The sequence below is a fragment of the Thamnophis sirtalis genome, unplaced genomic scaffold (genome assembly GCF_051295495.1).
Source record: "Thamnophis sirtalis isolate CommonGarterSnake01/CBP01778 unplaced genomic scaffold, rThaSir2_p1.2 scaffold_9, whole genome shotgun sequence".
NCBI classification, from domain to species: Eukaryota; Metazoa; Chordata; class Lepidosauria; order Squamata; family Natricidae; genus Thamnophis; species Thamnophis sirtalis.
Window position 1 is genome coordinate 48,629,869 of NW_028261389.1, and position 27,061 is coordinate 48,656,929.

General features: G+C 36.4%; 1 protein-coding gene and 1 pseudogene across 6 annotated transcripts in view; one reads left to right on the plus strand and one right to left on the minus strand.

The window, feature by feature from the left end:
• XPOT (exportin for tRNA) overlaps positions 1–26,695 on the minus strand; it is a 34,227-nt gene extending 7,532 nt beyond the window's left edge. Inside the window, exons 1-21 of one of the 6 annotated variants that reach the window (XM_087723497.1) lie at positions 26,125–26,695; positions 22,966–23,046; positions 22,465–22,541; positions 20,463–20,590; positions 19,146–19,228; positions 17,672–17,728; positions 17,238–17,307; positions 16,872–17,090; positions 14,836–15,020; positions 14,096–14,264; positions 13,248–13,484; positions 13,090–13,128; positions 11,720–11,782; positions 10,163–10,287; positions 7,578–7,719; positions 7,367–7,486; positions 5,926–6,020; positions 5,478–5,547; positions 2,629–2,867; positions 1,546–1,831; positions 756–945 (exon numbers count right to left, since the gene is read on the minus strand). In XM_087723497.1, the coding sequence (XP_087579623.1) occupies positions 756–945; positions 1,546–1,831; positions 2,629–2,867; positions 5,478–5,547; positions 5,926–6,020; positions 7,367–7,486; positions 7,578–7,719; positions 10,163–10,287; positions 11,720–11,782; positions 13,090–13,128; positions 13,248–13,484; positions 14,096–14,264; positions 14,836–15,020; positions 16,872–17,090; positions 17,238–17,307; positions 17,672–17,728; positions 19,146–19,228; positions 20,463–20,522 (2,449 nt within the window). In that variant the 5' untranslated portion in view covers positions 20,523–20,590; positions 22,465–22,541; positions 22,966–23,046; positions 26,125–26,695. Of the gene's footprint in view, positions 1–755; positions 946–1,545; positions 1,832–2,628; positions 2,868–5,477; positions 5,548–5,925; positions 6,021–7,366; positions 7,487–7,577; positions 7,720–10,162; positions 10,288–11,719; positions 11,783–13,089; positions 13,129–13,247; positions 13,485–14,095; positions 14,265–14,835; positions 15,021–16,871; positions 17,091–17,237; positions 17,308–17,671; positions 17,729–19,145; positions 19,229–20,462; positions 20,591–22,464; positions 22,542–22,923; positions 23,047–26,124 lie in introns of all 6 variants that reach the window. The other 5 variants (XM_087723496.1, XM_087723499.1, XM_087723500.1 and 2 more) reach the window with 5 other exon arrangements.
• On the plus strand, positions 25,274–25,380 carry LOC148044115 (U2 spliceosomal RNA; annotated as a pseudogene).
• Positions 26,696–27,061: the final 366 nt, after the last annotated feature.

The window sequence follows — 27,061 nt, forward strand, 5'->3', positions numbered from 1 at the left end:
ATTATTGATTAAATCCATTATCTCCCTGTGATTCCTTGTCATAGAATCATAAATGCTTTGGAACATCATCACCAATTCTTTTTGCAACCTGCTTATTTCCCCTTATTTCTTATCTGCTGAAACATCTTGCCTTCTTTTTTGGGTAAGTCTAAATATCACTCATTAGTCTGTCAATGGTCTATCACTGCCCCAAAGCCTCAATTATCTTTGCCTTCACAGAGTCGATCTGGAAAGCATTTACTCAGTCCTGTTATTGCTCCTCCAGGAATACAGTAATATAGTTCTTTATATCCCACAAATAGTCAATTTAGCTCTTTTAGGTAATCCAGGGAAATTTCCAAATGTCTTCTTATGTCTCCTCTATAAATGATTTTCTTTCTTGTTTTCCTTCCCAAAAACTAAGGTGCGTCTTATACTCCAGTGTGTCTTATAGTCCAAAAAATACGGTATATATTCACACATACATGTATAGTTTTTAAATATTCTTTCCCCCTCACTCTTTCCTTTCTGCGTGCTAACACATAAAAATAACAACCTCTAAAGACTATTTAGAAAAGCTGTTGTATAGAAAAAATAATAATTTGCAATCTAGCAATACAAATACCATAAATGTAAATACATTTATTTTGAGGAAGTTGTCATTCATAAACTGTGCCTCCTAACAAAGAAAATTGATGACAAGAGCATTCCCCATCCCCAGTTTTCTAATTTTATTACAATTAAAGTATCTGTTTGAAAATGAACTCTTATCTTACCCTGATTTGCTATGACTTCACTCATTCCACTGCCAGTGACTGTTTGTAGGAAGGCAAAGTAACTCCTTCGCAGCATTTGCTTTTCTAAAGCAGCAGATTGGTCATTATCTTCAGCAGGTTGGTGCAATACTTCAAAAATAGCTTGCAGTAATGGCATAAACATTTGCTGGAGAAATGGGGAGACCTGGGTCTATATATATATGAAAAATATGGCTAATTAAGTTTATGATGAGCAAATACATTACAATAACAAAAATGGAAAAAGTTATTAAAACAGAATCTGTCACTGCTCCATAAAATTAAGTTCAGCTGTAACTTTATGGCTTATATTAACTTTGTACTCTTCAGTCATTTCCTATTTATGAGTTAACAGTTTATTATTATAATCAAGCAAAGCTGGAAACATTGTGATTTCCAGGACATCCTGGACACTAACATCATGGTTCGCAGTGAGTTTCAGTCTTCAAGTCTTCAATGTGGAAGCATTGCAAGATACTCATGAAATTTACTAATTGTTTCTCATCTAGTCACAACAGCAAGAAATGGTGGATTCAGAATAGACGTTTTGTATTTTGATAATATATGAAGGTCAGGTGCCATATGTGCCATGCATTCTAACTGGCAATTTTTCTTTTAGGATTATTATTATATGAAAAGGAGTTTTTGTAACTAGCTGTAACCAACGTAATAGCCATTTTTAAAAATGGGTTTTCCTCAGAGCAACTATTTTATTAAATTTGAAATGATCAGTAGATACAAAAAGGCTGCAACATTTAAGATAGACTCTTACCTTAAACTTTGCTGTGATCTGGTTTATGAGGGGAATAAATTCTTGAAGATCTTTTGCTTCACAATCCTTGAGCATATGTTCAGAGGCTGAAGGAATGAATGGGAGAACTTCTTCCTCTAAACAAATAATCATTCGGTGAAGAAAGGTTCGTACACCACTTCTAAGAACTTCCTTCTGCAAGGGGCAGCTAAGAGCTGGTAGAAATGTTTGTAAGCAGTCCAGATACACTTCTGAGCATCCACATTGTTTGACTGTCTGCTTGTTGCTGAAAGCTTTGCTAGTACGGCTATGCAAATAAAAAAAGATATATTACACTATGATTTTGGTATGCCATATAAAATAGTTTTCTAGGATGAGTTATTTGAAATGATAATTTGGATTCTCCTCCCCTTTACCTCAATGATTTATTTCATATACAGTAGCAGCAAAGAGGTACTCAGCTTGGTTCAGGACAATATAAATTTCTCTGAACAAGATGTACTAAAATTTCATTGAATTCAGAATATCTGAACAATTATAGCCTTATTTTATTATAATTATAGCCAATAAACTCTTTATCATTATAATTATAGCCAACATAAGACTTTCTGGGCAAGAAGTGTAAGTGTGCGATGGCTGTTTAGAACCAGATACTTCTGGGGGAAATAGGTTTCCTAGTTCCATTTCAGCTGGGTTTGAGCACAGCCATGTTAACCCAATAGATGATTTTTATCAATTTCCAATTTTCCAATTTAATAAAATTTGTATGCCGCCCACTCCCTAGGAACTCTGGGCGGCTTACAGACAGATAAAAAATCTTTAAAATTTAAAAATAAAGGTACATAATTAAAATTCCATCAGAAAACTGATGGAGGACAGTAGCCTTCTTAATTCTCCTGGACTACTCAGTGGCTTTCACTAGCATCTATCATAATATCTTTTTGCAGAGGTTGTCCAAGCTAAGTGTAGGTAGAACACCTTGAAGGGAAGAGCTGAAGTAATAATTAACTAAATGTAAAAAGAAGTCTAGTTCTAACTAGATATTTTTATGATGACAACTACACTGCTTTTAAATATAATTCAAACAGGCTCCACAAATCCTACCTTGCAAAGCCTACAGCATGATTTAGGCAATCAGCTAATGCCATCTGCCTGTCTTCATCTTGTGACATCACAAGCTTTTCTAGCAGCACTTTGAATCTCTCCATTAGAGGAGTCAAGAGGTTCCTCATTAAAGACTGCTTACGTTCTGTAGAGTATTCACTGTTCACAATTAATACTCCTGCAGTCTCATAAATAAAGAGTTGATCATCACTGGTTAATAAAGCCTGGTAGCCATTCTCCTGGAACCAAGAAAAAAGAAGAGTGTTCTGTTCAACATTAAACATTTTCTCCTAGAATTAGTGTAATTTTCTAATTATTCTGCTTGCCGAGTTCTACAGTCTCCCCAAGTTTTATAACAAAATCCCAAACCAATCTAAATTGCACAGAACATCCTAAATCATCTTGCCCCAAATGCTGTATGATTGTTAACCTGTGTAGCTATGCTTTCTTTAAAAACACCCCCTTCCAACTGCATGTTCTAATTATAGTAACTTAATTATATAAATATTACATTTCAATACTCTATTGATGTATTATGGATTGAGGCTATAATCCTGTAAAATTGAGATCAGTTTTAGTGTATCTCAATACTTTCATATATCACTGCTACTCACTGAGCTAGATTGGCATGGGACCAGGCCATTTGTTTCCTATCTCCATTAATTCTGCCTGCTCCATCAAATGTAGTAGGGATCTTCCCCATCAAAGAATGCCATCTTTGTGCCTTTTTTCTTTGGGGATTAACCAGGGTGTCATTGTTATGTGGTATTGTGGTGCATTTAATTTTTATATGTCATCCATAATCACTGCTATTAGAAACTAAATAAAGAAATCTTGATACAATAAGTTTAAAATGGACATTTGACAATTCTTGCTTAAGTGACCTTGAGCCAGTCCTTAGGAAGAATGCAGGAACAAATCACTTCTGAAAATCGTACCAAGAAAACTGCAGAGATTTGTCCAGACAGTCATCAGAAATCAACACTGACTCAAAGTCATACACGTGCACACACAGAGAGACATAGATATTTATAGAAATACCATTCACCATTACCTTCTACATCTTTTTGTCCTTGCAAATCATACTTGGTTTCACCCTGACCTGCTTCAAATATTGCTTTTTGTTCTTTAAACTTCTCCCAATCTTCCTGAGAATCTTACCAATTTCATTCATCTACATCGTCCTTGATCTTACCCTCTTGACCCATTTTCTATTTATTCATCTGATTTATAGGGCAACCCACCTCACAATACTAACTTTTTATATGTTTCTTTTGCAGTTTGATTCTTGTTAATTCACTGTATATAAACACCTGAAAATACTGTTTTTATACTAGATGTGCATATCTTCATTCAGCACTATGTATTCTTGTTTTATCAAGAAACATTTCTACCACATTCAATTTACTTTTATGTTTCTCTGACATACCCAATTTTTACTGGCATGTAATACCATAGGCAGAAGGATATACTTATACACAATCATTTTGGTTTATCTCAACAATCATTCAGAACAGACTATCAAGCAATTTTATGACATTTTTAAATATTAAAAATTCTCCATCCATTTTCCCATTTAATTAATATTCTACCAAAATATTCAAATTCATATACTTCTTCTATTTTTTCCATTGATGTATAACCTGAACCCAGTCTTAACAGTACACATGCACTTGCAACCCCAACCAACACATCTCTACGGTCACCATAATCATTCTTCATACATTTCTCTATAAATATATTAAGCAAGGAAAACATCACACACCCTTGCCTTCTGCTGGTTAGTGTTGAACCATTTGCTAAGTATTGCATCTATTTTCAAACAAACATTTTCCCTATAAACTGTTCTTATAATCAACAACAGACCTTTAAACTACATACCTATACAAATCTCCCTACTGTTCAACCCTGTGCACTTTCAACTTTTTTAAATCAGAAATTACAACAACATGGAATCTATCACATAGGTAAATTTCTCCATGACCTACTCAAGTTAAACAATGTAAAGAAACGATGTCTATGATGTTTCTGCCTTCTATTTGCTATCTTTCTCTTTTTGTGCAAGGGAATATCAGCATTCTCCCAACTATCAAGGCAGAGTTTTCAGAGTTCTTAAACCAGTCGCCAAATTATTGTATAAATAAACCTCATTCCTATTTTAGCATTTCTTATATTTTACTCTCTAGCGATTACTTGAAGGAGTCATCTAGTGTTTTTAAGAATCGGGAACATAAAATGTGCTACTCCAGCAAAGTCAAGACAATCTCCAGTTATTTTCATCTTCTTACTTTTATCTTAAAACAGACTAAACTAAGATACCAACTGAACTTGTGAGTATCTTCTATTTTTATAAAACATAAGTAAAAATTTAAGCCTGGATCCAGGACCATCAGGCTCACTTCAGATGAAGTACAGACCTGACATATTCTATGATAATTGAAAGAACAAATCAAACATATCATATGTGGCTAATCTGAGATAATGTTCTTACCTCATGAACTTATAAATCAAATATATGTATATATTAGAAGCCAATATGAAAGCAGAGTTTAAGGTACTTGGCTTGAGGGAGGGAGATCCAGTTTCAAGTCCATTCTTATTTACAGAGTTCATCAGATGATTACAAGACAACCACATTCTCTTAGTTCAACCAATAGGCTATATTATGGAGATAATACAAGGGGAGATCTGCCACCTTGAGTTTTCAGAGAAAAGATCCATTGTAGTTCATAAATTCCTTTAACTATCTCTAACTCTTTAAGAGGCAACTCAGTAAACGAAGCTCTCCCTCCCTCCTTCAGCAGTCCACAAGTCTGTAGTCTTCATTAAAGGTAATACAAAATACTCACAGGTGGAGAAAGCTCTAACAGGTCTTGTATTCTGTTCAATACATCTTCAATAAAAGGGTTCATTTGTTTACTAAAGGATAAGAATGTAAACCATATTACACACTTACAAATATGTTAAATAGCTCCAATATTAAAATTCAACAATATCACATTCAATTGTCATTAATATGGAGATAAGAAAATCATGGTTTATAATTATACCACTACAGTATGCATAGATTTCAAAATAATTTATAGTTGAAGAGAAAGATAAATTATAAATTAATGATTTTGGTCTTTGGAGGTAAAAATGAAATTAAAATGAATTTAAAATTAAGAAATGCTTCTATTATTTGGGCTGGAGAAACATCCTTTTGAGTGTATTTAAGTCTCCTTTATGTAACAAATCCATCATATTCTATTCAGAATATTCATTTTTATTAAATGACTTAATTGTCATTAAACTTACTTGAGGGATTTGACAAATCTGGAAAAAAGGTATGCTGTTCTGCTTCGTACTTTTGGATTAGTATGGCGAAGACCTCTGTGATCCAAGAATGCTATCTGCAATTAAAAGGGAACAATTAAGCCATTTGAATTTCTAACAAACCAAAAGAGGCAAATTGATTAGTAAAATAATATTGAATATTATTATTAATTTTCAATATTATTCAATATTATTTTAAAGAGAGATACAATATTATGGACAATTTCATAAATAAAAAGCTACCTACCACGTTTTCCCAAAAATAAGACAGGGTTTTATTTTCTTTTGCCCCACGAAATATGGCCTTGGGCTTATTATAGGGGGAGGGCTTATTGTTTTGGGATTGCCAGGCAGCTGCTCCCTTGCAAACTGGCTCCTGAAGAGCCGGGCATAGCCTCAGGGGCGAAGCAGCCATGAGATGACCATGCTCACGAGCAACCACCCGGCAAACTCCCTCTCCAGCCGGGCAGAGCGCCATTCACTGACCTAGGGGGTATCCCTAAGGTGTCAAGGCACATGGTGCTCTGCCCACTCCCCAGCTCCTGTGGCTTGGCACATTTGGGATACCCCCTAGGTCAGTGCATGGAGCTCTGCCTAGCTGGAGAGGGGGGTTGCGCGACCCCCCGCCGCGCTCCGAGCATAACTTCTTCTCCGGCTTCCAAACTCCAAAACTCGGCTGCTGAGTCTTCCAGCAGCGGCCACTCTAGGAGTGCGCTCTATTGTTCTGGGCCAGCTGCCGGACAGAGAGTCTTCCGGACAGAGTCTTCCAGCACTCCTAGTACGGCCGCTGCTGGAAGACTTGGGAGCCATTTTGGAGTTTGGAAGCCGGAGAAGTTATGCTCGGAGCATGGTGGGGGAGGAACAGGCGCTTGCGCAACCCCCTTCTCCAGCCAGGCAGAGCTCCATGCACTGACCTAGGGGGTATCCCGAATGTGCCAAGCCGCGGGAGCTGGGGAGTGGGCACAGCGGCATGTGCCTTGGCGCCTTAGGGATACCCCCTAGGTCAGTGAATGGCGCTCTGCCCAGCTGGAGAGGGGGTTTGACGGGCGGCTGCTCGTGAGTGTGGTCACCTCATGGTTGCTTCACCCCTGAGGCTATGCCCAGCTCTTCGGGAGCCAGTTCGCAGGGGAGCAGCCACCCGGCAACTCCACCCTCCGGCCAGGCAGAACACCACTCCCCAACCTAGCAGTATCCCGAAGGCACCAAGCAACATGAGCGCCTTCCCCCCCCTCAGCTGCCGCAGCTTGGTGCCTTCAGGATACCGCTAGGTTGGTGAGCGGTGCTTTGCCTGGCCAGAGGGAGGGGTTGTCCAGGGGGCTTATTTTGGGGGGTGGGCTTATATTTTTGCCCACACAAAAATGTGGCCATGCGTTAGTTTCAGAACAGGTCATATTTTCGGGGAAGCACGGGAGTATGAACTTACTAAAACATTCGGAATGTGCTGAGGTTCCAGAGAGAAAAATTTTTCATATCTGACCACAGTCTCAAAGAATTCCAGAGTTACTGATGTGTGCTGGTAGGTGCTAATACCTGATGTAACCAACTAAAGAGAAAAGGAAAAGAGAAAAATGACTGAGTCAATTTTGTTGAAATAAAAATTGTAACAAATTACACTGATTTTGATTCACACTTACAGTCCGCATCATATCTTGCAGAGCACCAGCTTTTGTATCACCTGTAAAGTGAATGCTATGAGATACTGGAAGAGCTTCAGCTAACATGTATAACAATCTTATTGCTACTTCTACTTCCATAAATGGTTTGGTTTGCCAATTCCTAAAAGAAAGAATAGATAGAAAACAAATTTACAAAATCTAAAATTATTTTATGAATAATTTATTAGAATTCAGCTGAATTAAATATACCTATAAAAACATCAATGTTTCATCAACAAATAAATTAAGCATTAACAATTAATTTCTGGGATTATCAACTACATTAGCCTTCTCCAAACCTCTCTTTTATCTTTTGGATAAACTTTCTCCAAGTCACTAGTCGTTGCTTATGGTGATAATGGATTATAAAATTTGAAATTTAATTGATTAATTTGGTATAAACTCTATATATTTTTACTATAGTATACACTACAGAATATGAACCCTAAAAGAGGGAAGATTATTCAAGTATTTTTCTTGTGAACAAGAAGAAACTTAATTTGGCATTATATTATAATGAAATAAATTCTTCCTGATTGTTATATTCAATCCTCTTTCCCCCACATTAAAATTCTGTGCTTGTGTTTTAAATTATCAAGTGTTTTTGAAGATGATACCACTTACTGTATTTTTCGGAGTATAAGACGTAGCGGAGTATAAGGCACACCAAGATTTTGAAGAGGTAAATTTTTAAAAAAGTTTTTTCCCTCCCCGGCTCCCAGGAGCATTTTACAGGTATCCCAAACCATCTGCATGCCCCGTTTTTTGTGAAAAATAGGACATGCAGAGAGTTTGGGAGGCCGGCAAAGTGCTTCTGGGGCCGGGGAGGGTAAAAATGTGACGTGTGGGGGCTTGATCTTTTTAAAGAGTAAGGCTTTTATCAATCTCAAATCCACTTTTCTCTACCTCTCCCATAGCAGGGAAGGACTAAAAATCTCTCTCCGTGCTTTATTTTTTTACCGCTTTCCTCGGACTGGCGGTGACGGTGAGCCGCTTGGCCCAAGGAGCAGTAGTCGGCTCGCTTCTTTTCTTCAGCGAGGAGGGAAAGACATGCGGGGGCTGCTGAATGGCTGCTGCTGGGCTTGACTGGGAACGGCCCATTGGATGAAGAGGGGTGGGAATCCCTTCCATTTGGATTAATGGTTCCTCGCGGTGGCGCGTGTGCAGCAAAAGGGAAGCATAAAGGAAACAAGGCTGCCTTGTCACACACATACCCAAATCCGCCTGGATCGCTCATGTAGCAAAGAGATACGGTAGCTGGGCTTAATAGCAGCAAGTAGCAATAAGTACTGCATGACAGATCCAGAGGAATTACCGTATCTCTTTGCTGCATGACAGATCCGGGCAGATTGGGGTGGGGAGGTGCCGCAAGGGAAGAGGATCTCCTCTGCACAAAGGCTTTTCTGCACAATCTCCTCTGCACAAAGGCTTTTCTCAGGACGCTAGATCTCCACTTTGTCTCCAGAAAAAGCTATTGTCATAGTTTTTTGGAGGGCAGTTCCAGGCTGCAGGGATCTCCTGGCACCTGAAACGCTCTTTTTCGTCCCCGATTGCAAAAATGGGGCTTGTATTCCTCCTGGCCAGATCCATCTCCCGGGCTAGGAGCAGAAGCTGACGACTGGGTTGTCTGGAGAAGCGGGAGTCTGAGCAGTGAGCCACCTTGTCTTATGCCTCGCCTCCTGTGCAGTGCCCGCTTCCCCTTCCCCTTCTCCAGACGACCCAGGCGGCTACATTCAGAGTATAAGATGCATCCAGATTTTCACCCTCTCTTTGGGGAGAAAAAGGTGCGTCTTATACTCCAAAGAATATTGTAATTCTTTCCAATTTACTGTCAGACCTGCAAGTGATCTTTTCTTTTTAGGCTTCAGGCCTGCCACATTTTCCACTGTGGGAAAATGGGAGGGGAGATTATACAGAGTTGGGTGATGTGTAGCCTTCATAACATTCTTCTTAGAAAGTCAAGGCTGCTTTTGTCTCTGCACCTGGCTGGATGTGGATGGGAGGAATCTGTCTTCGTGGCAGTGAAAGATTGGACCATGTGATGGACTTGTGGGTGTTGGGGCAGGATCTTGAACTTTCAACTGGGTGGGAAAACCTGGAAGCTTTCAGATTTGGGTTTTCCCAGGTGTGCCAACATGACATCTCTAATAAATTGGAATGTTGAGGAAATACAAGCCTCGGAATTTTATTTCATTGGGGTGTTTTTTGGAACCCTGACATTTACTAGAAAGCACTTCTTTTTCTTTCTTCCAGGAAAACACAATGGAGACACAGTGGGAGAAAGGTATTGCCTTTAACGTGTTTTTTTCCGCTCAGGTTAATGAACCCAATAAACTTGCAAATGTATTAACAATTAACAAAGGATCTATATAGCAAAAAACCCTATGAAATCCCTATCTACATCATAGTTCCAGTAATCAGATTTTGGCTACTAAAATGTAGTCATTATGAATCAACCAACTGGAAAACAGGTCTTAAGTATCAATGGAAATTGTCACTAAAAAGAAAGAAGCATTTACATAATTACTAGAAATGAAAATATCAGAAATTCATTTGGAACTTACTGCAATGTAGTGTTAAAAACTCTGCGAACAGAAACTAATAGTAATTCAGGTGAGACTTGTGCAAGTCTATCCAACAACAGTTTTAGCTGTTTCCGATATTCTACAAACATGGCTTCATCTTCACCCTGTCAACATAGATAGTATGAACAGATTAGCTCCATAATATACTAATTTACATTTGGATATTACAAGGCATTTCTTGCTAGATGATTAACAACATTAATAGATCCATCATCCTTGTTGCCTGCAATCTTATTATCCGTGAAAATAGTCCTGCTAGATTGCAACCACATAAATGCGTTTATTATCATCATTCACTCTTATTACCTTTTGTCTCACTCTTGATTCCTGATGACTAGGTGGGCAAGTCCACATACTTTTATTGACCACATTTTTAGACGTGATTTGTTCTTGCCTTATGCTAAGGAAGGAAAGAACTGATTTCCTGCCTGGTACCTTTAACCACTACACCAAAATGACTGTTGTTCCTGTTCCTTTTATTGTTATTTTAAAGTAGGAACAGGAACTTGACCTCTTGTGCCGTGAAGGCGAATGGAGTGGTGGGTGTAAAATAGAAGAAGAAAAGAACCCAAAGGATCAAATACTTCTCATTTCTAAAAAAACACCTATGAAAATTATTTAAAAGTTTGTTTTAGATCACAATGTTAAAATAAATAATTATCTACATTAAAGTTGTTTCCACATTTATGAGAAACTTACTAATGAAAAAGTCATAGTTTTCAAGACTACTTACAAGCATATATCAATCTAATTTTCCAAAAAAAGCTTTACATATTATAGCTTCTAATTCCTGTTATTAGTCTTTATAAACATTTGAGCTTAACAATATCCTGAAATTCTGAAAAATGTCAGTGACAAAACTGTTTTATTAGTTTATAATATAACATTCTACAAAGAGAATACAAAAGCAAATATTAGGGAAATTAGGGAAGGACAAAGGGAAGTGAATAGTGGGGGAAAGGAAGGGGGGAAGGCATTGACTTCTGACTCCTTTGGTGCAGTTGAATAAGGCATTAAGATCTACTCTCAACTTTTTACTTTTTCATAATAATAGAAACTAGCCATTTCGGTAACAACAAAACTGTATACAATGCAGTACTGACAGTTTTGCCCGTCAGTGGAAACATACAATATAAACTGTCTAGCCGTATTCATTATTCTTGGTCAACTGTTACATTCTTCAAAATCATATGACAACATTGGGGCACTGTTTTGCAATGGTCATTATCCTTCTTGCTGAAATATTCAGTCTATTTTGGACAGGTCTACAACGCTTTGAAGAATGCTCCTTCATTCTCAGCTCTCTGGAATGACACTGGGAAAGACTGGGAAAGAGCACTAATGAGTCCACTGTGAACCTACAATGTGGCTATATTTTATTTTGCAGCAGTGCAGCACAAGTTATAATGGGGTATCTAAAAAGTATCCAGATTAGTCCAAAACTATGATTTCTGGAGCTAGACAGCTAACTGGAATAAGAAACAGGTAGCACAAAAACTGAAATTGTCAATGAATTATTTAAGGGTGACTGCTAACCTCATTTTCAAAGTTGTATTCTTCATCATATGTTAATTTTTTCATTACTGCCAGCATAATTGCCTAGAAAGATAAATCAGTGATAAAATTATCATCTAATATAAGCTTCTATTTATTAAAATAATAAAAGCATGAGAAAGATTCAATAGAAATAATGCAGAGCAGAAGTAATTAAATATTCTTAAAGCAATCTGTATGTCCACTGTTTTATACTATACCCATGATGGTGAACCTATGGCACATGTGCCAGAGGTGGCACACAGCACCCACTCTGATGGCACGCAAACTGTCGCCCCAGTTCAGCTCTGCCATGCATGCGTGGGAGGGGAGCTTGGAGGGGGCTGTGTGTACATGCGTGGGGGGCATGCATGCAGGAGGGTGCAACCATGCACAGGGTCAGGGAGTATGCAGGGGGTGCACCCACGCGCATTGCATTTTTGGGTTTGGGCATGCTTTGGACACTCGTCCAGAAAAGATTAGCCATCACTGTATTATACCATTATAAATGCAAGAAAAAAAATAGTAATTTTAAGTGCAAGACATTCAGCTGCATAGAACTTAAAATAAACCCTGTTTAGCATTTGATTTATATATTTTTACTGAGCTGGTTTGGACATCAGAATAAATAATAATTTTTTTGAGAATAAACTTATCTTCCCTTCCCCTCCTGACCATTCTCTTTTATGTTACCCTCCCTCTCTCAACAAATAAACTTCCTCTTCTCCTCTCATAATGCTAAAAACTATAACTTGAAGGGTTCCCCCCCCCCAATTAATCATTGTGTTCAACTGGTGATGGAAGGACAGTGAAAGAAAATACCAGAGGTGGGTTGCTACCGGTTCGCACCGGTTCGGATGAACCGGTAATGGAAATTGGGACTGGGTCGCCAAACTGGGAGGCACGACAGGCTAGCCCAGCACCCGTACCAGTTCCCGATTGCCCATGTCATTGCTGGCATGTTTTTTAGTCATTTTATAATGTTTTGCACATGCACAGAACAATTTATAGGCAACTGAGCATGTATAAGCAATGTGCAGCGTTTGCACGAAGCGAACCAACAGTAACGCCGGCAGCAACTCACCCCTGGAAAACATTACTTTTATTATATTATTAAAATGGCATGCAGCTGCATTTTGGGGAGGGGGTCCTCCTCTAAATTAAAAAAAAACCATAATAATTTCATGACTTGTTAGTAAAAAAAGTTATTATCTGATAAGAATTTAAATAAATTTGGGGATTATTTAGTTTTTGAATTTACAATTTTAATGTTAAAATATGTTTGCTTTACTGCAGATCTGAAATGGCTTCCCATGGCAGTTTTATTGACTAGAAAAACAAAAAGCTTCAAAAAGGCTTTTCATTATTCTTACCTCTACGTTAGCTTTTTGTTGTTCTGAAAGCACAGGGAGCTACAAAATAAAAGAAACAAAGCCTAGTTTTGAAATGTCTCAAATAATGTACACATATTAATGCTGAAAAAGTTGAGGGAAAAATTGACTTTTGAGAATGCAAAATTTCATAAATTTACCTGTTTCAATATGTGCAGATAATCATAACAGAACCCTATTATATTTGAAGATATATCATCATCTTCATGAATCAAAAGCTGTAGCATTAGAGCCACTTTTGCTTCAATTGCTTGTAGACTATCTTGAGCATTTTTCAAATCTCCAATCTTCACAAGTTTAGACCAGCTAGCTATCAATGCCTGCCCCATTCCATTTATCAGTTTAGAAAATCTAGCTAGAAAGTCTACATCTTCTTCCTGTAAAGGTTAAACATTAATTAAATACTTTTAAAGAAAAATGAACAATTTGAGACACAGATTATATCCATGTAAAAATTAAAATATCTCTGATGGATTCTGTTATAGTAGATTACTAGGGATCAAAATGATCACTTAGACAGCAATATTGGTTGCACTTACTAGATAAAATGGCAATAAATAAAATCTGTTAGCATTGTTATTCTTATTTTCCCAAAGACCACTTGCAAAAATTGAGTTTTATGATGATGGCTATGGTAAATCTATGGATTTACAGTATCCCAATTCTTTTACACATGAATACTTTTCACACACACACAATGTCAGCATGTGAAAATGCAAAAAGTTAAATACCCCACCCCACCCAAATCTATTCAGCTGACAATCTTATAAAATTATACAATGTGGAGAAATTACAGACAGAGTATTACACACTGAAGCTGGATAATGGGAGCCTTACCACAGATGAAAAGAAATGCTTTATCACATAAGCACAGTTAAACTACTGCAGTTTACAGCAAACAACACAAATGACTTTTACAAGTACTGAAGACACAAACAGTCATACAAATTATAGTAATGTAACATTTCTCTCACTAAAAATAACTAACCTGATCAACTATAAATAGGCCAGCAGACTGCAAAACTTGACACAAAGTTTCTACCAACTTAGTTTTATCAATTGGATCCATTCCCTTATTTACAATTTCAAACAAGCAGTCACATGCTTCCTCTCGTAAAACTTCTATGGACATGTGACCTAGCAGCATATTTATAAACCTTTAAAAAAAGACAAAAAATTTGCTTTCTGAGTAAAAACAAATTGATAGTAAATTTTACTTTATCAGCCTTATATTCTTATATTCTTGTATAAGAAATACAAAAGCTGTGTGTATTAGTGTAAGTGAAACCACATTTTAACAATCCTCATTTACCAGATTCATATATACATCAACAAGTCCATTGCACTGAGATAGTCTGGATAAGGTAGTTAAATTTACATTACTTCTACTTTAACTTTGCATCTGTGTCAATTTATGCTATCTGTATAATAACATGCAAATAACATAAAATGCTATAATTATACTGTTGTAAATCGACACAATGAGATACTGTTATATTTAACAGATATTCAGAAATAATAGACAATCTCCTCAAAAATAGCTCTTTAAAATTAGGTTTCACTGCAAGCTGTTTCACTGTTAGCTAGTTAGCTAGCAATTATTTTAAAATGGCTAATTTTCCAAACAATTACAAAAAAAACTTTTTAAAAAAATGGTTACCCTAAAATTTCACTAGTTTTATTACCCAGTAAGTTCATTAGTGAATTTTGAATCAACAAGAGCATTACCTTTCATTTGCAATTAGACTCAAATCTATCCAAGAGACATATGCTCCAACTACTTCAAGGCACTGACATGTCAATTCTGAATTTGTATATTGATATGTTTGCAAGATTTGATACCATGATTCAACCAAACTTGGAATGCATTGCTCCCTCATAGTATCCTTTAGTAGAGTATTTCTGCGAGCCTCCTATGAATATAAGGATGTTAGTCTTCAAAAGTAAAAACTGAGATACCTATTTCTGTTCTTTGAAAATTGAAAAAGTTGGGAAAGTTAATAGTAGCAGTAATCTAATATTCGTCATAAAATGCAACTCTATGGTTGATGTTTCTTCATCACTACTCTGTAATTTCAAATGTGTAATATTTCAAACTTTGTATGACATGCTGCTTAAATGTTAAAAAAAATCACATATTAGGGATGAAATGCATTTTTAAAAAAAATTCTAAGAGTAGTCTCTGCATATAAAAGAGAGGAAGTCTAAAACTCCCTTCTTGGGGGCATCATGCCAAACACATAGGCTTGAGTCAATCTCCCAATGTGACCTTACCCAAAAGCAGCATTGCTGGGACAGATGATCAAGGAGCTGTAATATTGATTGGTTAACTGTAATCACAGTCTCAACAATCTTTACATTCCTTCTCCACCATGCTCTATGGTTTTTCATATCTCTTACTTTTTTTTAATTGCCTGTCCTGCTTGCAGTTGGGTTTTTTTATAATCTTCCTTAACTCATGCCTCCATTTTTCATGAATCTCTCTCTCCCTGCCTTGCTTTCCTCTGCTTTCTCATGCCTTCTGCCTTTTAATTCTCTGACACATTTCATCACCCTGTGCTTACCAATCTTTTTTTTCCTTGCTGCTGCAGTCTATACATCTCTATACGTTATTTTTGTCCGACTGTCACTATATATGTATGCATTACCTTCTACTTTAGAGCATGTGAGTAGGAGTATCCATCTATGTATTATGTTATGCTTGAATGTTGCAGTCTGCATTTGGTGAATCTAAGTGAATTAGTTTGTCTTTCTGTTTCTTCTCTTGTATGCCCTTTTTTATGTATACTTTTTACTTTATTTACTGTGTATATTTTTGTTTCTGGTTGGGGTGTGTGTTTACATTTTAGTACATGTGACAATGTATTTGTAGTTCTATGTGGCTGAATTGCAGAATGTTTAAATTTTTGCCTGCGTCATTTCTTTTTTACTATTTACTCTAATTGGTTTTTATGCTGCCTTAATCATTTACCTAACATTAGACAATTTACATATTAAAAACCATAGAATTTCTATGTAATAATGAGTATTATTGTCAATATATGTCAGATATCACTCATCAGGTACAATTGTAAGAAGTAACTTTAAATGGACTGAGGATCTCTTGTGTTTTTCCCTATAGAATTATTATAGCAGATGCAATTTAAGAAGGCTGAAATGATTCATAACTGCATTAGGCAAAATTTCATCAGTGATATTTTTAACAAATGACTTTAAAAGCTAAATATTCTTTTCTACCCATTGTTAACCTGAAAGCCAATGTGAACTGTGAATGTAGGAACCCTGGTTTTTAAATCCGTAATGACCTGAACAACAGAACCAAGCCTCAACAGCTTCTGTGGTTCAACATATAAAACATTTTTTCAGTTTCCTTTATTTTTAAAGTAGAAATTAAAACATTTTCTATAATCTAAAATTTAACAAGTCCTTCTATTATACATATGATGGTGAGCTCATATTGTATCACAAGCTCTATTGCAGTTTCTCCCAACCTAATATTTTGCAAGTGTGTCAGGACTTAAATTTCTTGAGTTCCCCAGCTAGCACAAAAATTCTGAAAACATTCCAGTATATCTGGATGGTACCAGGTTGAACAAGACATTTCTACAGTTGCTAAATATGCCTTAAGACATGGCTTCTAAACTTGTCTTGTTTAACAAAAGAGTTGATTATGAAACTGTCACCAAAAACCAACTTATTATGTGAAGATTGTTATATAACCCTTAAATCAATGGGCACATTTATTTTATAAAAAAGGAACTTACCTCTGAGGTATGAACAACATCCCTATCTACAAGTTCAGCATCAACTGCCATAAGAATTCTGAGATAAAGGTCCACACCTCGAGGATTCAGGCCTACCACAGACAGAATATCAAAGAAAAACTTGGGCCATTTTGTAAGATATTCTGTAACAAACAGCAAAGCAAAGACCTGAGCTGCTTTGTTTCGTATAAATGTCTTCTCTGACTGAGAATTCATCATCTGGAAAAAAATGAATTTTTATCATTTTTCAAGATATAATCATATATGAAATAAGCGGTTATACGTATTTTTAAAGATAAGGTAATCTATTTGGAAAATTATTGAAACACACGGTAAATAATAATAAATTATATGAGAAAAACATACCTGTGCCTGTAGCCATGTTACTAGTGTTTCCCTAATTAGCTGTTGCTGTAGTTCAGTTAGTTGAGAATACCTGAAACAGAACATTAATATTAAAATATTTGCAAACATTTCAGAGAAACATTCCTGCAGAATCTTCCAGTATTCTGATGGCTACATAAGCTTTTGGGTTTTTAAATACAACTGCTATGGATAGCAATCTTTGCATTAGAAGATTACACAGGAGTTAAATATGTAAAATAAAATACATAAACAGAAACAAGTAATTTGATTTATATATGTATACTTATATGTGTATATTTACATGCACACATACTAATATATAGTTCCTCTTAAGTTTCTTCCAATTCCAATTCAGACCCATTCAAAAATTGTGAATTTGGAAAGGATTGCAAAAATTACTTCAACCTTTCATAAATATAAAGCAAGTATCTCACTTGTATTTAATTTGATGTTCCAAAACTTGAAAACAGAAGAACTTGATGTGATCATCACTGAAACAGAAAAAACAATCCAATAAATCTGGGATGAAAGAGTTTATTTGATATGTTTTATCTGAAGATGGTTGGGATAGGAATCTAGTCACTGATTAAAATTTTGCTTTCTTTATAATGGTATACAAATATAAAATTATAGACAAATATGTACATATGTATTCATTTACTGATTTCACTTACATTCTGCTCTTCATTTGAAAACCTAAACTGATATCTGGGTTCAAGCCAATCTCCTTCTAAATAACAAAATTGAATACTTTTTGCAGCAGAAATCATTGTTCCAAACCATTTTTGTTTAATGACAGGTTACAAAATTTAGCTATAAATACTACTAACTAGATATTGCTTCTGAACACTACAAGCAAAGTAGTAAAATATTATTAAAAATAGTCCAATTCAAGCAAGAGATTTTACATTTAAGCTATATTCCTAGAGATTGATCACAGAGTTGGGTGTAGATACTTCAGACTACTACACAGATATCTCAAGACAAACTAGAGATTATGGACATTCAATTCATATTACAACATGGGTTATGTTTAGCTGTCAGCAAATGGCTTCAAACTCTGGCATGAGTGAACTAATGAATAATTTCTCCTAAAATATCTAAGAGATTGTTAAGTCGGTTAAGAGACAGAAATAGTATCTATTCGAACATGCAGGTTATGTTATGCTCATGCTGCTACAATATCTGTTTAGACTAATAGCAGATTAATCTTTTAGACTAATAACAGATTAATCTTTGACTTGGATTCACACATGTAAAAGGAGAAAATGCAGCATTCGGGTGCATAGAATATCTATTAACTGAAAACACTAAATATAGCAACATATATGAAAATCACAATACCACACATAAAAACAATCCAGTTTTTTCTAATTTAACGGTTCTTTCCGCTATAATTCTAGCCCATAAAATTAAACAAAGCAATGTGAAGAACTCTGGAGGGCTGACAAAGTTCCTGAGAAACAGAAGAGAATTCAGCTTTCATTAGTTCCACTATTTGTGTTGATCATGATATAACTGCATCAAACAGTAATAGAGCTGGTTGCTTGAAATTTATATTTACAATTATTGCATATGCAGAGTAGTGTTTCTACTTCATATGCAATTTCAATATGACTACAAAAATATAAGCTAGCTGTTATGAATCAAGGGATCCTTGGTGCTCTCTGGGCTTGGTTGTTTTCTTGCACATTTCATTACCCAAACTAGGCAACATCAGCAGTGTTAAGGATGTTACCTAGTTTGGATAATGAAATGTCTGCAAGGACTCCTTATTTCAACCCTGAACTAGACATATTCCACTTTATTGGTACGATTATGAATTATAGCGTATGTGAGAATAGACTTATGCAATACACTCTTTCTTATCATTCTACTTAAGAAAAGGAACAACTTAAATTTTGTTACCTGTAGATTCTTTGGGCTAAAGCTTCAGCACACAGTTGCCAAGCATCAGGAGATATCTTCAGCTGTTCAAAATAGGCCAATGCCTGAAATTATTTTTAAAATATTTTTGAATAAACAGATATTGGCACAATAAAAATAGTTGTTCTGATTCTCTATAACTTTGACATAAAGTAAATTTAAGAAGTAAATTTAATCCGTGCAAAGTTGCTAAAGGAATAGGGGAAATCTGAGAGAAAACAAGTGAAGCAGAGGTCTGAGGAATAGCACTTTGATAGAAAACTTGGGGTGGGGGGGGCGGGGAAGAGACTGAGGTAGAAAACTGGGGAGCAAAAAAATCTCATGCCTAATAAAATAAAATATTAATGATAAAAAGAACAGAAAAAACAACATTTTGACCATATGAAGGCTTAAAAATGAGTGGAAAGCCTGACCTCTATTCTCTCTGTCATCCATATTGTCATTTGTGAGACCTGTTTACAATTCCTCACATATGAATAGGTCTTCGAATGATCAAGAATCCTGCAAATAGTGCAGAAAGATTTGCAGACCAGCAAATATAAGAGTATCTCCCTTTTTCATTTTCTAACCGAACATGGGGAGGTGAGAAAGAACATTGGTTACAAGTATGATCACTATCACCTCACATATTTTGATGAAAACCTGAGGGAAGAATTAATTTAATGCAAGAGTTGGCAAATTTCTTCCTATTGTGAATCAAGTCCCCTCCATGATAATCTGCTGGGGATCATAGGGCAGATGGCACTAATTACAAGCCAAAGAGGGATCAAAAACAAAAAGTGTGCGGAAAAACTCACTCTCTATTTAACACATATTTTAAATTTTTTGACATTGTCATCTGCTTCTCAAAAAACAATACTGCCAGTTTAACTTAATCCAATACTACCCATATCTCAGCTGGACTTTGAGGGATAGAGAAGAATACCCAGGTCACAAAAGGAAATAAACCAAAAAGAAAAAGGACAAAATTGGGATGGTGATGACAATGCAGTAATATAAACACAATGTTGTAAAAAAATAGGAGTGCATGGAGAAGAGATGAAGATGTTAAGAAACAGGTGACCAGGACTATGAAGGCACTTGGTGAAATCTTCACAGAGCAATGAAATGGTAAGGATTGGTTAAGAGAATTGTGAACTAGAGATGAAAAGATCTTGATAAATGGTATGTAGCTTTAAAAAAAACAGCCATATCTTGGCTATAAATCAGAAATATTTATAGCAAGGTGAAATTAAAGTGCTTTTCTTACTGAACTTCTTATAAAAACAAAAATTATGAGAAAAGCATAATTAAACTTACTCGCTGCCTGAAATCTAAATCAGCATTAGGATTTAATCCTAGAAGAGCTTGCTCATCCATTTCTGCTGCTATTCTCCAGCTTCTTTTACAGGATTATCCCATTCATACACAATCAGAGATACAAACATCTATGGATGAAATAAAATTAAGATGGTAGCAAAACTCTAAATTAAAGCCAAAGTTTAAAAGTAATTTTGTCTCAATGTAGATGAACTACATCTTAGACAAAAAGATCAGATATCAGAAAATCTTACAGTCCAGCACATCTGGAAACCTGAAACAGTCAATGCTAGGCAAGATTTAAAAAAAATATTCCAACCAGATATGAAGCAAAATAAAAGTATCATTATCCTATGTTGTTAGCAAAGGCATAGGCAATGTGTTCTTAGCCACTAGTCTCTTTGCAGATACCTTTCATGGTGCCTGGTGTGATTAATTTTTAACATACAATTTTAAATATAATAAACAAAATAGAAAGCAGACATATTGCAAAGCAAAGCAACATAATCATATTTATTTCTAAAATTCCATCTGGCTACCATAGATAGTATTAGGAAATGCAAAACATGAATACAGTCCTCTGATTTCTTTCTGCAGACTTACCAAGAAAAAATAGAAAGTATAATTTGGGAGATACAAAGCATGCTGGGAAGATAGATGAAGTGACAGGGAATTAGCCACTACTTTGCCTTTAAGAGAATGTGTTTTGTAACTGAACAAAAGGAATCCCAAAGGTGCTTTTTCAGGAGGCAACTGGACTGGGTTTTTTTTTCTTTTGAAGACGTTTGGCTTTTCATTCAAGAAGGTTCTTCAGCTCTGACAGCTTTAATGGGGAATGGAAGGATTTATATTCCTTGCAGACAGCTGATAGCCTGCATCCTTTTAGAGGGTCCTTAAAGAACTTGGAGGTTTATCTGTGTCCTCAGGGTCACCTGAGTAGTGTTCCTGGTTCCTGTAGTCCTAGTAGGTTCTAGAGGGAAAATTGCAGACTACAAGAACCAGGAACACTACTCAGATGACCCTGAGGACACAGAAAAACCTCCAAGTGCTTCAACAACCCTCTAAAAGGTTGCAGATTACTAGCTGTCTGCAAGGAATAGAAATGCTTCCATTCCCCACTAACCTGACAGAGCTAAAGAAGCTTCTTGAATGAGAAATGAAACGTCTTCAAAAGAAAAAACAAGAAAGTCCAGTTGCCTCCTGAAAAAGCACCTTTGAGACAACCATGACCTGGATCTCTACAGACTGAAAAAAGGAATTTTGAATCTTAATTTGATAATGAGATCTGTATAAATGCAATATGAAGATCTTATATTTTAGTGATCTAACTATTTAAAACATCAGTAAGTAATAGAAATTTATGAATAATCTTTGGAAGAAGAGAAATGTGAATTCTTTGCAATAGTAACAGGGCTGTTAAGGAGCAAAACAAGAGCTCACATGCACACATCCTTTCTTTCTTATTCACACATCTCTCTGCCTCCAACCGTGACAACAATCCAAATGCAAGTATCAACAGCCCTCAACTTATGACCACAATTGGAATCACAATTTTGATAGTTAAGTGATACAACCATTAAGTAAGCAATCGTGTTACCAGACCCAATTTTACAATCTTTTTTACCATGGTGACTAAGTGATTCATGTGATTAGGTGCAGTCCTCAACTGCATGTTTCCAATTGATTTTGCTTGTCAGGAGCCTGCTGAGAAAATTGCAAATAGCAATTATGTGACCACAAGATGCTTCAACATCGTTGTAAACAGGAGCCAAGGGCCTGAATTACAATCACATATTGTGTATATGTGTGTATACCCACATGCTCATCCAGCTGTTAAAACTATGAGGAAAGGTAATAAGTCACTTTTTCCAAAGCCATCATAACTTCAACTATCATTAAATGAACAGTCTTAGGTTGAGGAATATTTAGTTGAGGTAGAAAGCAGCAATTGGCTGACATATCAACTTTTGATCAGATTTTCAGGGAAAAGAGATTTATTTACCATATTCCTATGCCATCTTTTAGGGTCCAGCCCATTTTCAAGAGGCATATGACTTCATTTAAAATTCAGCACAGGTACTAATAAAACATAAAATCAATGGTATTCATTACTATTAATGAAAAATAGAAAGCAAAAAGATGTTTAAAACTATTTTTAAAATTGATAAATAAGCCAAATAAATAAAAATCATGAGAGAATTCTGTATAACAATATATAAAATAAATTATAAATGATAATCCTGCCAATAATGTTAATTTAGAAGGTGAGAAACTAAGGAGGACACTTGACCTAAAATGAATGTGACACAACAGAACTCTCTAGGCACCTGTGTCCTGAAATATAATTCAGTAGAATTATGTGATAATTGTTTCAGATATGGAAATATAAGATTGTTCCTTGCCTCTGGTCTCTGGGTCACCACTGCTATTAAAGAGAATGAAGGGACATTTAAATGCTCACCAAAATGTCATAGGTTATCAGGAGGATTTTTAAAAATCCTACCATCTACTGGCTTGTTGTATCCTCAGGTCAATTTTTTGTGCTTCAAGATGATCTGAAAGGAAGGATAGGGGCAGGAAAATCCTAAAAAGACAATATTGTCTGTATTAAAATAAATGCAAAGGGATTCTAAAACTCAACGACAACAAAACTACCTATTTTAGTACTATAAATAATAAACTCAAACCATCCAGAGCACAGGTGTCACGTGACATATCGGGACATTTTTCCCCTTCGCTAAACTGGGCGTGGCCCGCATGTGACTCATCCGGCCCATGGGCCATGAATTTGACAGCTCTGATCTAGAGAATGGTAGAGTCAACCCCTTGTCTGAATTTTGCATACAATATTAATCTACCGTATTTTTCGGAGTATAAGACGCACTGGTGTATAAGACACACCAAGATTTTGAAGAGGAAAATTAAAAAAAAAAGTTTTTGCTCTCTGCAGACCTCCCAAAAATGGCCTGTTTTCGTGAAAACGCCCCCATCTTTTTCCCCAAAAAGGGGCATGAATAGCCTTTAGAAGGCTTGTAGAGTGCTTCTGGGGGCTGGAGGGGAGGGGGCAAAATTGAGCAAAAAACGGCCCGTTTTTCACTCATTTCTGCCCCCCAGCCCCCAGCTCTCTGAAAGCCTCCTAAAGGCTATGCATTTTGGTGGGTTGCAGGAGACAAAAAATGCTGTATTCAGTGTATAAGACGCACCCAGATTTTCAGCCTCTTTTTTGAGGGAAAAGGGTGCGTTTTATACTCTGAAAAATATGGTATATAAATTGCAGCACTTGTTCTGTGGGAAGCCCTATGGGCTTTCCAGCGGTTTATTGACTCATTGGAATTAGATCACTCATTTTCTGCTGCCAATGATAACAGAAAATCCGCAATCGCCAATAAGTTGATAGGAAAAAGAAAAAGAAAATGAGGAGATATATATGTGAGTTACAATGAATAAAGAAATTCCAACCTATCTTCTAAAGCAGGGGAGCGAGACGATATTCCAGGGGGTACGAAACATGGGTTTAGAATTTCAAAATTATAGTGCATATGCATAATTGCATACAAATTATATGCATATAATTATATCTGGGATGCCAGAATATAACAGAAGCGTTCTAGGGGTACAGGGTATAGAAAAGGTTGGGAACTCCTGTTCTAAAGGTTCAACTGGATAATTGTTCCATTTATATTATTGCTGGGTCCACACTTCAAATTAATTATTGTATAATATGGTTCTTTTTGTTTTTTCAAACACATGTGCTATAATTTGTAAACTATTATTTATCAATTATGTGTGAATTAATGAATTATGAATTATCAATCAATGATTAAGCACATTATAATTAATGTAGTTTAGGAACTCACTATGTACTAGTGAGCATCACCAATGGCAGATTGCTTTATAAATATGAAAGTACAATTTATTATTGTACTTTTCATCAATTTGCAAATTGTCACTGTAAATAAAGTAATATGTAACTTTTTTTCTTACTACATTTCATTATTTTAACTATTTACAATCTTCTCAAAATGGCACGTTTGTATATATTAGATTATGTGATTGATGAAGTGGACTGTTATGTCATAAAATTTTTGTCATAATAAATTAGTCCATTACCATAAATCTCTTTTATTTTCCATGATTCACTTATACATGCAAGTTATTGCTACTATACATGTAGATAGAGTAGAAAAAGAGTTTTGTTGTTCTATTTGAGAATATCACCAAGAAAAATCTTTTTTATAAAAGTATCTATTAATACATTGCAGCTATGTTCTAGATTATGATATGTGGGCAACAGGATATTAGCTTCCACAGTACTGAATAGATTTGACAACTACGTTGTATAGAATAGGACAATGATGCTTCAGGTGAAATGGCTTTTCATTTGTGACAGATTGGTCAAAATGTGTTCAGAATTATCCTTATAATTAGCAGGAATGTTGCATGTGACACATACCACTAAGACTGGTAACTAGGTCTCACCTTCTCTATTTTATTGAAAGGCATGATGTGAAATCCTCAATGGATAAAATCAATTAGGGACATCAAATATATTTGAGCCAATCTGATAACAGTAATCACACACATAGAAGATTCAGTTTTGAAATAAAGGAGGAGTAAATAATAAAAGTAATGCTTGTGGCAACACCAGAGGAATATTAGGATGTGAATGAACATGCATTTCTGTAGACATTGGCAGGGTTGTTGGCTATTTGAATAATTTACAGTGACTTTTAGATAAGCATATTTATTACTTCTTGAACTGCTATCTTTATTTTGTATATTCCCATTCACCATTTGGCTGAACTATCAAAATGACATGCATTTTGGCTAAGATCATGTGTAGTATCTGCTCTTATCAGTTTATTATCTGATATGTCCTCTATTTGAGGACTAGTTATTAAGCCGCCTGGGGTCCTACGGGATTGGGCGGCATATAAATTTATTAAAAGTTAAAGTTAAAGTTTTAAACAATGCTTTTCATTGTCAATTCAGCATAAACATGGGCATAAATTTATCATGAAATAAAGTTGATTGCCAATTAAGGTAGGTGACCCAGGAAGAAAGCAACAGAAGAATATGAGACAGAAACTACATTTCAGTTATCAAGTAAAAGAAAAACATGTTTTCCATTATAATGCGCAAATAATTTATTTTCCCCATCATAACACCTTCTGGTATTGGTAGTGATAAAAGTGGCTGATCATTGGGGAACTGATGCATTTCTGTTCTACATAGGACTCTTCCTCAAACGCAGATCTTTCAAATGAAGTGGGATAACTAATCAGAATTTCCAGGCAGCTGGCTAAGAATTTTGGAAACTAAGAAGCCAGAACCTTAATAGATCCCCAAGTTGAGCTCGGGACGAAATGAAGGGCAATGTGGCACGGGCAAGGGACAGGAGGTAATCTAGGCGGCTTTAGGTTAGTAAGGCCCTAAGAGAAGGGGGATCCATCCTCAAAGAGCACAACCTCCAAGTCTGATCACTGGACTTGGAACACGAGGCGGCCACGCCACTGCACCACGGGGCCTCCTGGGCCAAGCGATTTCTCCTTTCTGCATTGAAATAAAAGTTTGGTCCTCCCCATCTCCTCCCGAATTTGCAAATATGGTCACCCTGGAAGCGCATCCAGCCTTCCAACAGCCCCCGTCCCCATTTCGTTACCTTCTCAGCTATTCCATCCAGGAGGGCTTGTGCCTTCTCGCACTATTGGGAGGCCGCTACAAAGCAGGGGACACGGGTAGAGGAAGCCAGGGAAGGCCGCCCGCAGCAGACTCGCCGCTTCGCCAGGAAACACGCAACGCGGCTAACGCGCCTCTGGGGGTTCCGCAGCACCCCGATCTCTCTTCACACAGTTCCGCTCGGGAAAGCGCTCCAATCCACGAACTACATCACCCAGCGTACCCCGCGACACCAAACTCCAGATTCGCCAAGCAATAAACCGCCTCGGAGAAAACCTGGAAGCCAGAAACAGGTTTTTCTTACTTTGAGCTCGCCAATCAGGGAAAGAAAGCACGTTGCACACTGGGGAAAAAAGCTTTCGGCTTAGGCGCAACTAATGATGGGAGGCATAGTTCTGGAGCCTAAATCAGAAAAGACGAGCTATTCGCTTTGCGTCCTTATCAATAGCCCACATCTACGCCCAATCACTATGTTGGTCTTCCATGAAAAAACCTCTCGCGTTGAATCGCTTTAGCTCCCCTACTTTTTCATCGACCGACAGACAACTGACTCACTTGGAATATGCCAGCGATGGATCACTTCTATTTAAATATCATGACTTGTCTAAAGGGATGCTGGGAATCGTAGTTCTGTAAAGCGCTCAAATGCAACGTCCACGTAAACTTTCCAGGAAGAAAGTACTGAATCAATGCAAACGTTAACCCATCCTATTATTTTCCTGGGATTTCACTCTCAATGTAGTTAACGTACAATTACAACCTAAAACTAATGTAAAACAAATTGGTGCCCGGACCTTTAGTCGAAAATAAAGCAATGCAAGGCTGGGACAAATCTTCAATAAAGAAGCTTATAGTACTTCTGAGTATTATAAGATATATTCCTGCAGATACACTCCTGCTTCGTTAATTCCATATTAACA